The following is a 13,950-nucleotide window of genomic DNA, read 5'->3' as shown; positions in this document are numbered from 1 at the left end:
ATTCTCTCTTCACAGGCTGCAGTGACGCCAGAGCCTTTTGGGAAGGGCGATAAAGTGATGCCGCTTTTTGTTCTTGGGTGTCCGGTGTGTCGCACAGCACTAGCCTCTTAACCTCAGTGTGTAGAGATGACATCATGTGGGTCTCCAGTGTTGCAAGACTGAGTGATCCCTCTTTTAGTTGCCTTTGTTTGTTATACGTATAATTGAACACAACCTGTTGCTTTAGGTTTTTCATTTTGTTAAGTTCATATAAATAGATGGATGTCCCAAACTTCTGTTTCATGCTTCCCATAGCTGACTTGATGTTGTACTGAATCAATACAGCATATTTGGGCTGCAGCCAAGTAGTGTACTTCATTTTTCCTCTTCGGTAATCCGCAATCAATTCCACCCATTGGCTAGAATTCTTAACAATCAATTAAAGTAATACAGCAATTTGATAATTGTGGCCATCCTTAGAATAAACGCTGAATATGTTTAAAAATAATAATAAATGTTTAGATCCCATGGTCTTCTCAATTATTTAAGTATGTAGGACTCTTGACAAATGGATAAAGCCATGTGTTGTCCCGGCCATACTTTGCCCACCTCCGCTCTACTAGGACACAAAAGAAAACAAGGGAAGTGAAGGGAAAAGGGAAAGAACCACTTGAGTAGCCTGTAGGCCTGTTTTAAAACTAGCTTGAAAGTGAAGGGACATTGTGATTTCCTCGGAATGTCATGTGAGTGTTTGAAAATCACTTGTAGAGAATTATAGAATTAAAGTGCTGCATTGTGATATTTATTTGTTTCCAAACTTGTGCGAAATCATAGACACGATCAGTGTCATCGGATAGATGAATATGCTAACTCATAAAAACATACAATGAAAGATAATTTGAGCAATTTATACCCAATAGGCTGTTCAAAAAACGTTAGTTACCCCAGTTCAAACCACTCTAACCATCAACACACATTTATTAACATGTTTTTTTCGTCAATTACTAATTATACAGTAATTAATTATGTTACGAGTCATTTTCGCTAAACTAGAGAACTGCAGTTTGTGAGGGTAAATTAATGTTTTTGTCGTCCACGCTGAAAAGTTTGGAGTAGACAACACCGCTATCTAGCGTCAAGTAAAACGACTATCACAAGACAAACAATACATTTCCCAGTTTGCACCGCTCCATTACGTCACTTCTAACGTGTTGGGCAGCTCCCCGGATGCGGCGGTGACCTGTGATTGACTATACCAAGCAGAAGAGATCGCTAGCTAAGTGGCGGTAAGTGACAAAGTCCTTAAAATGTCATCGTTTAACTCCACGCGAGCGTCTAAAACAAGTATTGGGATGAGGAAAATATTATACTCTTGCCGCGAGGGCTTTGTCGGGTTATCAAAAGACGTTTTGGCGCAGTATTGTTATATAAATGCACCAAGTTGTTTGCTAAGTGTCTAGCTTGCCTGCTATCATATGCGCTAGTTCCTTAGCCTGATGCTATCCGCCAGTGGGGAACGCCTAGCTCATACTTGACGCGATCCCCGAGCGATAATAACCACAAGTTCACAGTCTGACTTTCGCTTCTGTGCCTTGCCGTTCCCAGCGTGTCCTTTTCTTCAGACGTTAGTATTTGGTGGATGCGCGAACATTTCCTCCATTTTCACTGCTTTACCAAACAAAATTGCGACCTTTAGCAAATCTAGCCTTGGCTAGCACGTTTGTCATCTGGGTTATTAAAACATGACTGCTTTGCGTTGAAATGTTGTAGGGTGGTTTCAGCACTCTTATTTAGGTTTATCGAGTGTCCCAGTGTCATAATGGGAACATTTGCAATTTGGGCTTACCCAGGCATCTTTGTTTGCTTTTAGGTGCTGCAGCCCCAGTGGTCGTTGGCAGGATGCAGACCATTAAATGCGTGGTGGTTGGCGATGGGGCAGTAGGGAAAACCTGCCTTCTCATCTCATACACCACCAATGCCTTCCCTGAAGAATACATTCCAACAGTGTTTGACAACTATAGCGCCCAGATGAGCGTGGACGGCCGCACTGTCAGCCTTAACTTGTGGGACACGGCCGGCCAAGAGGAGTACGACCGCCTGCGTACTCTTTCCTATCCCCAGACCAACGTCTTCATCATCTGCTTCTCCATCGGCAGCCCCTCCTCCCACGCCAACGTCAGGCACAAGTGGCACCCTGAGGTGTCTCACCACTGCCCCAATGTGCCCATCCTGTTGGTGGGCACCAAGAGGGACCTGAGGGGCGATGCGGAAACGGTGAAAAAGCTGAAGGAGCAGAGTTTGGCTCCCACCACCCAGCAGCAGGGAAACGCCCTCGCCAAGCAAATTGGGGCCGTCAAGTATATGGAGTGTTCGGCGCTGCTGCAGGAAGGCGTCAGGGAGGTGTTCGCCGAGGCCGTGAGAGCAGTGTTGTACCCTGTGACGAAAAAGAACACCAAGAAATGCGTGCTTTTGTAATAACGCTTCTCAGATTTGGATTGTGAAGATCCACAGATACGAACGATGGCCGTTTCCATGCCACCTCGAGTAGTTTGAAGACTTCATTTCCAGCTCCTTCTTCATCCTCAGGAAGGCTTCATCCTTTACGACGCCATCATCACCAAAGTGACTTTGATGAAACGGGGGCAAAAAAGTGGATCTTGTATTTTTCTTACATTTTAAAATTTTGATATTTACCCGTTCTTCACTTGTTACACTTGTTCTAGATTTATAGCATCCCGCTTTGCCTTTATAAACAAATGCCGATCGAGGTTGCCACAAGCCATAATTCAATCTAAACCAAGCTGCCCTATTTGACTGGAGACAAGAGATCTACTGTTGTTTAGGGGGAGAACTAGTGACTACCTCATACTCCAAACTTAGGTTGCATCTCATGAGTCTCAAGCAACAGTTGTTGTGACCCTGGCTATTATGTAGTTGGCATGTCGAGGCTGCACATTTTTCCAATTTAAACAACTTGTGTTCAGAAAAGGGCGGGATTAATTCCAGACAAGGGCCAGTGTGGTCAGGTGAATGAAGGTATCCAACCTGTCACCCACATAGAAGAGGAGTAGGAGCTTTCTAAGATAAACCCCACTCATTCAGAATCAACCAATCAGGTTGCTTGAGAGACAAATTAAGCCAAACCGGTCCCAGAGCCGTCACGATGGCTGACGGAAGAGGACGTCGGTTCGTAGCACAGCCCTCTTCCACCTTGCCTCCTGTAGCAACTTGCCTAAGAATGACAGTCGACACTTGGAATGAGCAGGGCCTTTGTCTCCATTTCCTTGATCAGTTTTCTCAGAATAGTCTGAATTTCTGTTTCTGTGGCAGCATTGGTAGGTGTTGGCCAAGAGCATTTGTAGCTTGCTTCGCATAGTCAACGGGATTCAGTCTTATTTAGAGAGCAACAGCGCCTCTGCTGTTTGCAGCCAAGTAGTGCACTCCATTTTGCCTGGTTGGTAATTGAATTGAATTTTTTTATTGCCCATCCCTATTCACAATCACAAAAATGCTATTTTCTAATCACGTTGACCTATTAAGTGGCCAAAGTTAAATATATATATATTTTTTGTAATCATCTATGTTTTTTGGATACGAAAGGTGTTAAAAACCACACTTGGGTTGAGATGTCAGTGACTTTGCTGCCTTGCATAAAATGCCAGCAGACAACTTCCGCATATCCTGTCTTAATGGGATTCCACGGAGCCTGTAATGTTGAACAATTTTACTTTTCGTGACGGTTCCAATTTCAAAACTTTTTCCCATTTGGGACTAATGTAAGTTGAGTTAATTTTCTCCAGAGTCAAGCTGTCGCTGTCATTAAACCTTTATTGTTTCAAGTAACATCTTAGCATTCCTACAAGAAAATGGGAACGCACTGATACCATTTTGAGGTCAGGGTACTCGTGGAGGCTGATGCAACTAACCACAGAAAGCTGAGGAAAAACTAAATCTGGCAAAGCCGTAGCAGCAGTAGTTGGTGCGATACCGTGGTGATTTGACACGTTTCTGAATCGTCTGCATCAGAAAGAAAGTTCTTGAATGAAATTTTACCTACCAAAAGTACCACAGGTATCGGTACTCGGTATCGGTGCGTACTCAGGTGAATTATTGTATTATGATATCGGTTAGAACAAAATAACGTGGTATGGAACATCTTTAATTTTGGTCATATTGAAGATCCCTGACAGATAGGTATTGGAGAGAAATTTTCAAGCCTCGCGTCATTTTCATGTCAGTCTTGAGCCATCATTCAGCCATACGCTGTTCATGTTTGAGAAGAAGTAATTTAATTCTCATGCTGCACAGAGCAGAACAACTGTCTTCTCAAGTTGCATTTCTAGTTTTGATTGTCACAATTCATCCCCACCCCATTGCCATTTATTTTGCTCCCCCTGATGTTTATTGTCCCACTTTTGGGCTGTTTGACTTCCACTGTATGTCAGCAATATTGCATTTTTTTTAATCTTAAGATCATTTCATTACTGAAAAAGGGCTATTGCTGCTGCTCTTGTGTTGTGTTTTCCCAGCACGTTGCAGCATCCAAACTGTTATGACTGATGGCGGGAGCATCTGTGTGGTCACATTGCCTTATCCAAACCAAAAGTCACAGTGGTGCTCCTTTGTCAAAGTTTGTCATTTTCGTGCCACGGAGCTCCCACCAAGCAATGACTTTCATATTTGCTCATTGAAGCCTTAGTTACTTCCTGCCAGTAAGTACACTGCAGCGCTCGATAAAACAGCTGCAGAAGTGACATCTCAGTGCACCACAAACAGTTTTTTTTTTTTTTTAACTCATTTTGGTTTATATCCCTGCATGGTGCAGCAATAACTGCATTGGTGGAAGGTGCCTTGTCAATTTTAAGATTTTTGTTTGATGGAAGTAAGTGGTTGCTTTCTTTTAGCGTTAATAACTTTGTTCAAACTGTGGAATTAAGTGTATTGAATTAGTTTTATTGCACCCGGTAACACCCTAAGCGCAATAACAGCAAAAGGGCTGATGTAAAAATGTGTTGAATGTAAGTGCACAATTAGACAAACTGTGGTCAGCCCCCCCTCCTTGTTTTTATTTTTTTAATATATATATATTTTGTATTCCCCTTTAACCGGATGTCCTGATTTCATTCAAATAATATGATTGAAGTGGAAAATACACCTGTGGGCTCTCCATTGTGTCCTAGAGCTGTATGCTACCGTGTTGTGTGGTACTACGCTTTTACACTGGGAACTTGATTTGTAGAGATCTGTAATTGTTTTATATATAACAAAGCATATTTGTATAAATGAACTAACCGTGAGATGATTTTTAAATTATGCCAAATAAAATGGTGGTTAAAACAAACATGGGTGTTTTCAGTACAGTGTTCCCCCGCAATACTGATTTTTTTTATGCAATCATATCTGATGGGCTTTTACAGTCTTACGTTTGTGATTTATTGACCCCTCCAGACAATACAATAACGTTTTTATTATCTATACCTACCTGACATTCGCCTATTGGGCGTAGGTCTGTAACGTATGTCCCGCGATAAACGGGGGTTCACTGTACTGTAGGGAAGTACAAACGACATGAAAGTAAACATGTTGCAACAGGCGGTAGTTACCACATGTGGCCACTAGATGTCCACAGCAGACATCAAATCCAACCCATATGTGACACGAACGAGGCCATTCTTCAAAACCATTTTCCTCCGCAGTACATAATGTGTTAATGGCGTAGTCCCAAAACGTTTTCAGCGCCATCAGTCATTTTAGCGGACACCCAACTGCTTCAATCAGTGGTGGGTGGGTACAGAATACTCAGCAAGCTGTTTACTGTACTTTGAAAAATCTCCCTTGACCACAGGGTGGTGGCTCTGTGAGATGACAGATGTGTTACGCTCCACGTCAAGCTCATTAGAAGAGTTCTGGTGCAATATTCAGAACCCATTTCAGTTCCCAGGCAGCGTGCCTGCATGCTTTACAACCGCGCCAGTGCAGATTGTGTGTTTAGACCTTTTGTTGGTGTCTGATGTATTGTTATTGTGAAGAGGGAAAGTGTCTCGCCAGGGCAGAGTGATGAACGCAGAAGATGAGACGGGATGAGCAGAGGTTGTTGTTTGCAATACGCTTAACTAAGGCAAGCGGCTTAAATGAGATGTGGGCCACTCGAGGTGATCCATTTGTAGGGTCCTGGACTGCATTCCAATGTAACTATTTGTGTTTGCCATTCAGCGAGACCTCCACCAAATTTTAGTTTTAAGAGTACAATATCTTGTTAAACATGAGAAAATGTAATACAAGATTTATGAATGTGTCTATCGTCTTTACCACTGTTTGTGTTTTATAGTCTTAATCATGTGGACAATATGATGAAAAATAAATACATTTTAAAAAATCACACCTTAGAAGCAGAACATGGTGCCCATGCTGTTTTTACGGCACAAGTGGTAAAGACGTTCACTCAACGCCATTTCATTGAGGAATGAGAGGAGACTTTGATCTCAACACGACCTTAACATCCTCCTTTTGTTCATCATGATCTCAAAAGCTATTCCACATGTTGTTCTTTGTCTGTACGGATGAAAGAACACAAGCAGGATGGGGCTGCCGCCGGACTGGGTAAAGTTGCAAAACATATTCAAATCAAAAGTGTTCCAGTAGAAAGACAGAAAATGAGATTTCAAAGCAACACAGAAGGGTGTGAAGGAAATTGGCTGTGCTTCAGCTGAGAGGAAGGCTGGTTAGAATAATTTTGGGACAAATATACAGCAAGCGAAAACTGTCACGGCGAAGGTTGCAGAATTCACAGCATCAAAGATATGCTGCATATGTTCCCATATCAACGTCATTAATGTTGTCTGTTTAACTCAATGCCAACAAACCATGCCAAACACCAGAGACGATTAGCTTTGGCACCGCGCTGTTATAAACCTTTTAACAACAAATATTTATATTTTTGCAAACAAATATAACAATACACACAGGCACATGTTCTTTATCCCCTGCAAAGAACGACTAATATTTCCGCACTTTCCAACTTTTTACTTTCCACGGCCTTTAGATTGATGTAGCTTGACAATAAATGTGTTGCATTTTGTAATCATATGTTGATTTGTGTGTGGTGTGCAGCTCGATACTGGGAAAGCGTTACCTTACGTTTACGCATCACAGACGTAAGAGTGCCTGTGTGCAAAACAATCTCAGGAGTCAGATGGGCTGATTGGATGTCGGCTCAATGCTGACGCTCAATCTCTCTAAAGCCACAAGAGGCTGTTCAAACACTGCTATCGCCTGATTTCTCCATCACCTCCCAGGGAGGGGCGGGGGAATTTCAGCTGTGACCTCTGCCGAACCTCACTGAAGGAAGTCAGAGAAAAGAAAGTTTAGGAGAACACACTCAGACGCTTCATTTGGTAAATCCCATGCACTGAAAAAAAATCTTTACCAAAGATGGAAGGTAATTCAATTATTATTAGCGTGGTTGTAGTCTGCCGTGTTGTAGAACAGCACTGCGTCACACTATTGGGTAAAAAGATTTCCTCCCGCACACGTAGCCAAATAAGGTAATCAAAATCTTACGTTTGATATCAGTGTTCATGTCCCTACGTTGGCAAAGGCCTGTGAGATGCCTGTGAAATAGTATCTAAACGATGCTGTTGGGTTTTTGAAATGTGATTCCTACCCCCCCACCCCCTCCAATCTGTTCGGAGTCGTTTCGGTATGACAATCGTGAATGTTAAACCTGTTCAATATTTCCGATTAAATCACCTGTAGTGACGTAACAGTTTTTTTTTCTTTTTTTGTATTTTCTGGAAATCGGAATGTCCCGTGGCATCACGCTGCCTCTCGTAGGTCAGTGTTGGTTCTGCAACAACCATCTTGTTCAGATGTGGTGACTCAGATTGGTTGGTATGCGCACATTCTTCTCTGTTGGCCATCATGAACACACCACACACTAAGTAAGAACACACTTGCCGATTTATATCCTCATCGTGTGGGGTCTCTGACATTTAAAAAAAAAAAAATGTTAAGATGTTAAAAGTCGCTATGTGTGCCATTTCTTTTCGGAATGGTGTCTGACCATCCAGGTTGTAGGCCAAGAAAAACAATTTGCCACAATGTGTGTCACGGAAAGCACACAAATGCTTTTCATCTCAATCGTCTTAATCATTAAGCGGCAGATGTAACGGTCGTGCAACATCAAGGTCGAGGCTTGGAACGTTTCTAGTGGAGGTTGGGGCTCTATTTTTTTTTTTTTTCAATAGTCTTTTTTCTGTTTTCACAAGCAGGCGCTCTCTTTTCTCACCCAGCGCGCTGGTCATTGAAAGGCACATTTAAATCTCACCGCTTTGGTTTCCTTTGTCAGGGTTTTGTTGTTATAAAGGTTGACGTTGTTGCAGGACATGCAGGTGCTCTAACCTGCGAGGGGAAAAGCCCGCACATTCCAACCGTTAAACCAACTGTCTTAAGCCCACTGTGAAAGAGGGGCTTAGGATCAGAGTGTGCTTATGCATGCTTGTTTATGTCTGTTTATGGATTGTGGTGAGGTCAGTCTGCGGTTGAGCCGGTGAACCACGTCATCAGCGTCAAGAATGTTGCCCTTGGCTCACAGCACATAAACCACAAAAAGAAAAAAAATTTCAATTTGATTCCGCTGAGGAAGCAAATGTGACAGTACTGATGCTGTCATCAACAGTTTGCCATTAAACTTTGTTTAATTAAAATTCTAAAGGTGGCTTCATGTTGTAAAATATCCAACTACCTTCATCTCTGTACTTTGCATCATTTTTATTTCTTAAAAAAAAAAATCATCTTCTCATTGTGATGATGGAGGATTCCCGGCATGGACAGATGGATCTTTTTTTTTTAGGTTCCCTTCAGAGAACTCCAGATACTATAAACACTTAATTTATTCGATGACCTTCTGTCTGACTTTGTTGAAGTTGTTCAGGCAGTAAGTTTGTAATGCAAACTGTCTAGATGGGAAAAGACAACTCAAGACCTGCCGTCAACCACCGCCCGATATACGGAATATTCCACTCCGATGTTTGGGAGTCACTACCCACCACTCTTGGTTCTTTCTCATAGTTGAAGGCACCAGCGAGCACCTCATTCATGCTTGTCCACAGTGTTATGTAGAGCTGGTATCTCTAATGCAGATAAGGATATTGATCTGTTATTTAGCCGTTTTCTGGGAGAAATCTAATGCAAGCATGGGGAGACGGCACACGTCAACTCCAGAGAAGACCAGAAATGAAGATTTGAACTATGAACCTTAGGACTGGCTGACCCGTTGGACCACACACTTTCTAACCAGATGTATGACAAAAATGCCATTTTAAATATGGACAAAAAATTTTTGCAAAATATGTGCATTTCATTTTTGATATATTTCGCAATATATACATAGTATAAAGGATACATTTTCCTAACCCAAATAAATAGTCTTTGAAGCAAACAACAATACAACCACTTCTTGTGTTTTTTTTTTTTGTGTTTTTTTTGTCCAACGCAAAGGCCTTTTGCATAAAAACAAAACAAAACCCAAAAAAAAACTACCATTCAAGGAAGGAACAAAATGTCGGGGTGTGTGTGGAGGTTGAGGAAGTGGAGGACCCAAACGCAAGGGGTGAGGCAGGGGCAACTCAAATAGTATCTAATCAAACAAATACGAAAGTAGAAAACATCTGGGAACAACAAAACACAAGGACTTGACTTGACTGAAAAAGCGAGACAGGCAGGAGGACAAGTGACAGGGACACTAACAGGGAAAATGCACCAACAAGAGCGGAAAGAAAACAGGGAACTAAATACAAACAAATCAACGAGACAACGAGGAGCACCTGGACGAGAAAGGAGCTGATTGGTTAACACTTATGCTTGGGTAGACGAACACAGGTGGACACAATGAACATGACGAGACACGCCAAACACAAGGAAAAAACATGAAACTAAATACTAAACTAAAAACAACAATGACAGATCATGACACAAAACAGCTGGACAGCAAACCAACATTAAGTGCAAGAATTCACTTTGGGCGTTTTTTTTTTTTCACAAAAGTGACCTAACTCAAAATTTTGATATTATTGAGATTTGCCCTAAATAAAATTCCAAATAACAAAAAAAAAATATTCGGCCTACTCCCATAGTAGTTTTGGGCGGTATATGACTTGGTGTGTGTGCAACAATGCCATGTCCACCATCTAGTGTTGATTGGTGATACTACAACTTAAAACTAGAGTCGATGCATATTTGCAGTTAAGGCACTCACAAATTCGTGCCCCCCCCCCCAATTTTTTTTTTTTTCCGGCTTTTCTGCCACCCCACCATCCATTTATCCCCCATATTTTGTGGACAATGTATATTGAATGTTTTTCAGTGTTTTTGAAGAATATTTAGGATTTGTAACCAATTTTTTTATCAACTTAATTATTTATCTCTTTATGTGTGCATATAAGTATGTATTATTTTTTTTAATTCATCAAAGGGCCACTCAGGGTGCGATCGCGAGCAACAAGTTGCCCATCCCCGCGCTAGGCTGAAATTCATATTACCAATGCATTTTGCTAAGTATCACACTCACCAGATACAATAGTATCAGCGATACTCCGGAAAAGCATGTTTGTAATATATTATTGCATAATGTATACAGTCATTAAAGAACATCTGCTGAAATATTGACTCAAAATTTGTCTGATTTCAACTCAAGAGACCAAAATGTGTGAGTAAACTCAAGAAAGCGTGCAAACGTGCATGTCTGAGTGCTGTAATATGCTGTTTGCTTTCATAACATTCGACAGACAGAGACTGACAGCTTCCTCCGTGGCCATGGAAACTGCAAATTAGCCTGTTCAATTGCTACGCTAATCTGCTGGCTGACATCCTGAAGAGAGCAGGCAGCAGGAAGAAGCGGTGTACAATACAAAAGGAAGAGATTTGTGTTTACAAGAAAGACGTGGGGAAGAAGGGGTTTCATGGTGGAATTATGGTTATGGTTGCCTGACTCAATTCTGAGGTTCTGGGTTTGAATCTTGGCTTGGGCCCTGTGTGGAAGAAAATAGATGGATGGAAAGATGTGTTATCCATGCTGCACCCTGGGTACAATCTACAAGCTACGATGGAGCCCCCACCCCCCCTCTCCACTGAACCCCCTATCAAGGCTCCAGTTTTCTCAATAAAGGAGACATTTCCTCCAGATGTGATATGTGCAGTTTTGCAATCCGCCGTTATGCTCCCTCCATGGTTTCGAAGCAAGCTGTGTGCAGTAATTGGAGACGCTTCCCCTTGGGGCAGTGCGCTAATCGCTAATAACCTCACCAGCACCGATGCAGCACCCAGCGGAGTGCGCATGACCCCTGCCTGCCTTCACCCCATCATGACAAAATGAAGGTCACGATGAGTCACAAAAACACACAACCGCCGAGAATAAACGGAATACTGCGGAACTTGTGTAAAGTGGTGCCCCCTGAAATCTAGACCGGGGAAAGTCCGCCGTTGAGTGAGATACTTTCTTAACACTCTTTGACTTATTTGTTGCTGCAAACTAGAGCAGCAGTTGTTACAAACTTTCTAATGTCTAATAGCGCGTCTATGGCATTACCCACCAGAGTTTAGACAATAAAAATACAATACAACTTCATATATAGAGCGCATTTCACAACAGTGAAACAGTGCAACAAAGCGCTTTCCATATGATGTAATGTAAATTAGCAGGAAATTAGAACACAACATAAAACACATAAACACATACAATAGATACCAGACGAACAGCGACAGTCTCATGTTGAGCCGAAAGATAAAGAATAAAAATGGGTCTCCAAATGAGTTTTAAAAGGAGCAGAAAGTGGCCTTGCCTAACAATTATATATATATATAATTATTATTCTTTAATTAGCCTTTTTGTCCACTTTTAAAACTCATTGGAAGACTTTTTTATTCTTTGGCTTCCAATCTAACATGAGACTGTTCACTGTTTTGCTGTTTTCTGGTGAGTACCTTACACGTGTTGGTATCATTAATTTGTGTTTTAATTTCACTGCCGTTGTTATTGAATTATTGCTATTTTGTTATACTGTATGTAAACTGCTTTGTTACAGATGCAGTCGTTTTAAAATGCACGATACAAATTAAGTTGTATTATATTATATGAAAAGAATTGGACATCCGCGTCCGTTCTGTCGTATAATACGACAGGTTAGTTGATATATAGAAGCGTTTCCATGTTATGTCATTCTGCGCAGTGTGCCATGAAAGAAGCCCCTTTTATATAAAGGATAAATGGCCTCACTCAAATGTAAATATACACCTCCACAGGACACCGCAATAAGCCCAGTATGAAATCACGCATGGAACACTTGTTCAGACACGTACACGCTGTTTGCGAATGCATCGCTGCACACAGAAGGAAGGTCAACTGCACATTTCTCCTCTGTGGCCCCCCAGACTTATTGCTTTTTCCCACGCTGTTTTCATTTTGCAGCTGAATCAAGAAGACAGCCCAGTCGACTCGGGAAATAATGACATACATCAACATTTGCACGGAACAAAGCGAAGGGATCAAACACAATCATCGCATGAAGGCCGCAGACATTGTATGTAACGGTCGGATCCGCTCAGCTATCTAAGCCACCTTGGCTGCAAGGTAAATAACAACGTCAGTCATCAGTTGAATCGGTGCCTATAAAAGATTGGGACATTCATCTATTGAACCGCCAACCTTACCTATTTGTCTGACATATTACTATTCCGCTTCTGTCTTTCATCTATATGTTTAAATATACTGTATGGAAAGAAGCACAAAAAGCACGTTTGAATTTAAAAATTACAGGAAGGCTTTCTTAAAATCTGATTTTATTTGGGTATTTATTTTTTAATTCAATTAATTGTTAATTAATTGTAATTGTGTGACATGCAAGTTTTGGAAATGTGGAAGGTACCCACCGGTACCCACAAGTAATTAATTAATTCATTAAGAAGAATCATTATGCTTATCTTCTCATATTGTCTCAGCTTTTGTTTAGATTTTGTTTATTTGTTCTATATGTTCCCTTTTTATTTTATTTATATTTATATATATTATTATTTGTATGTATTTATTATATTTTCATTATATTTATTTATTATTTATATTTAAATAATTTATTTATTTTTATAGATGTGACCAAAAAGCAGTTGCAGGCCATGCATTTCACACGTAGGCCTTCAGTGAAGTCCTACTTCGTCCGACTTGCATAAATCCACCTCATATTACCATCATTTATGACACCACGGCTGGACAAATAGACACTTACACACGACTGAGTGAGTGTTGGACGACTTGTGATCTGATTGGCTATCGCTACTGTCGATAAACTGTAAAAGCCCCTCATTCGCACAGAACAGACGCCCACACGATTGTGTCCGAAGGCCTCGGACGAATAGTGCATGTTACTGGTATAACGAAATCTGCCTGGCAACATGAGTTAGCTGAATTCTGATTGGAAAAAAACTCTCACCTAAAAATGAAACGCAAGGATATAATGACATCAATGTTAATAATATTATCATGATTTCTTGATTATGTTGGGCCAGCAGAGAAGCCCTTGAGCACCAACCACTGCCAAAAAGGTGATAACAGGTGATTACAGACAGGTGCAGAAAATTTATAATTGACCAGAAATGTTGTGTAATGGGAAAAGGGCACATTGCTGTCAAAGCAGACCATAAATTGTCCAGCGATAGCATTATTGACAAACTTGTCCTGCTAATCAACAAATGGACAGATCTCAGAGCTGACAATCGGTCTTATTCAGAAGCTTATTAAATCCAATTTATGCACTTTTCGCCCGTGTACACTGTTCATCACTATTCATACTTCCAAGATACTGCAGCAAACGGTCTACTTTGGATGCGTGTGACTGTGAAACAATTTCACTTGTTGTGCAAAAGGGAGAGACAGCTCGAGGGAGAGAAAATTAGCATGACAGTAACATCAACAATGAACCAGCC

General features: G+C 41.2%; 1 protein-coding gene across 1 annotated transcript; it reads left to right on the top strand.

Annotated features, from left to right (window-relative positions):
- The first annotated feature begins 1,124 nt into the window (after positions 1-1,124).
- Positions 1,125-5,320, top strand: rhogd (ras homolog gene family, member Gd). The gene is made up of 2 exons (XM_088292973.1): positions 1,125-1,265; positions 1,850-5,320. The coding sequence occupies exon 2, from the start codon at positions 1,879-1,881 to the stop codon at positions 2,452-2,454; it is 576 nt and encodes a 191-aa protein (XP_088149099.1). The 5' UTR covers positions 1,125-1,265; positions 1,850-1,878; the 3' UTR covers positions 2,455-5,320.
- The last annotated feature ends 8,630 nt before the right edge of the window (positions 5,321-13,950 follow it).

Source organism: Idiotropiscis lumnitzeri, chromosome 4 (assembly GCF_059441095.1).
Source record: "Idiotropiscis lumnitzeri isolate Australia: NSW breed Sydney's pygmy pipehorse chromosome 4, RoL_Ilum_1.0, whole genome shotgun sequence".
In the NCBI taxonomy this organism is placed as follows: domain Eukaryota; kingdom Metazoa; phylum Chordata; class Actinopteri; order Syngnathiformes; family Syngnathidae; genus Idiotropiscis; species Idiotropiscis lumnitzeri.
This window is presented reverse-complemented; position numbering and strand designations above follow the sequence as displayed.

Bases quoted from the DNA above. Each gene is read 5' to 3' on its own strand.
- rhogd (XM_088292973.1), top strand. From the start codon at position 1,879: ATGCAGACCATTAAATGCGTGGTGGTTGGCGATGGGGCAGTAGGGAAA.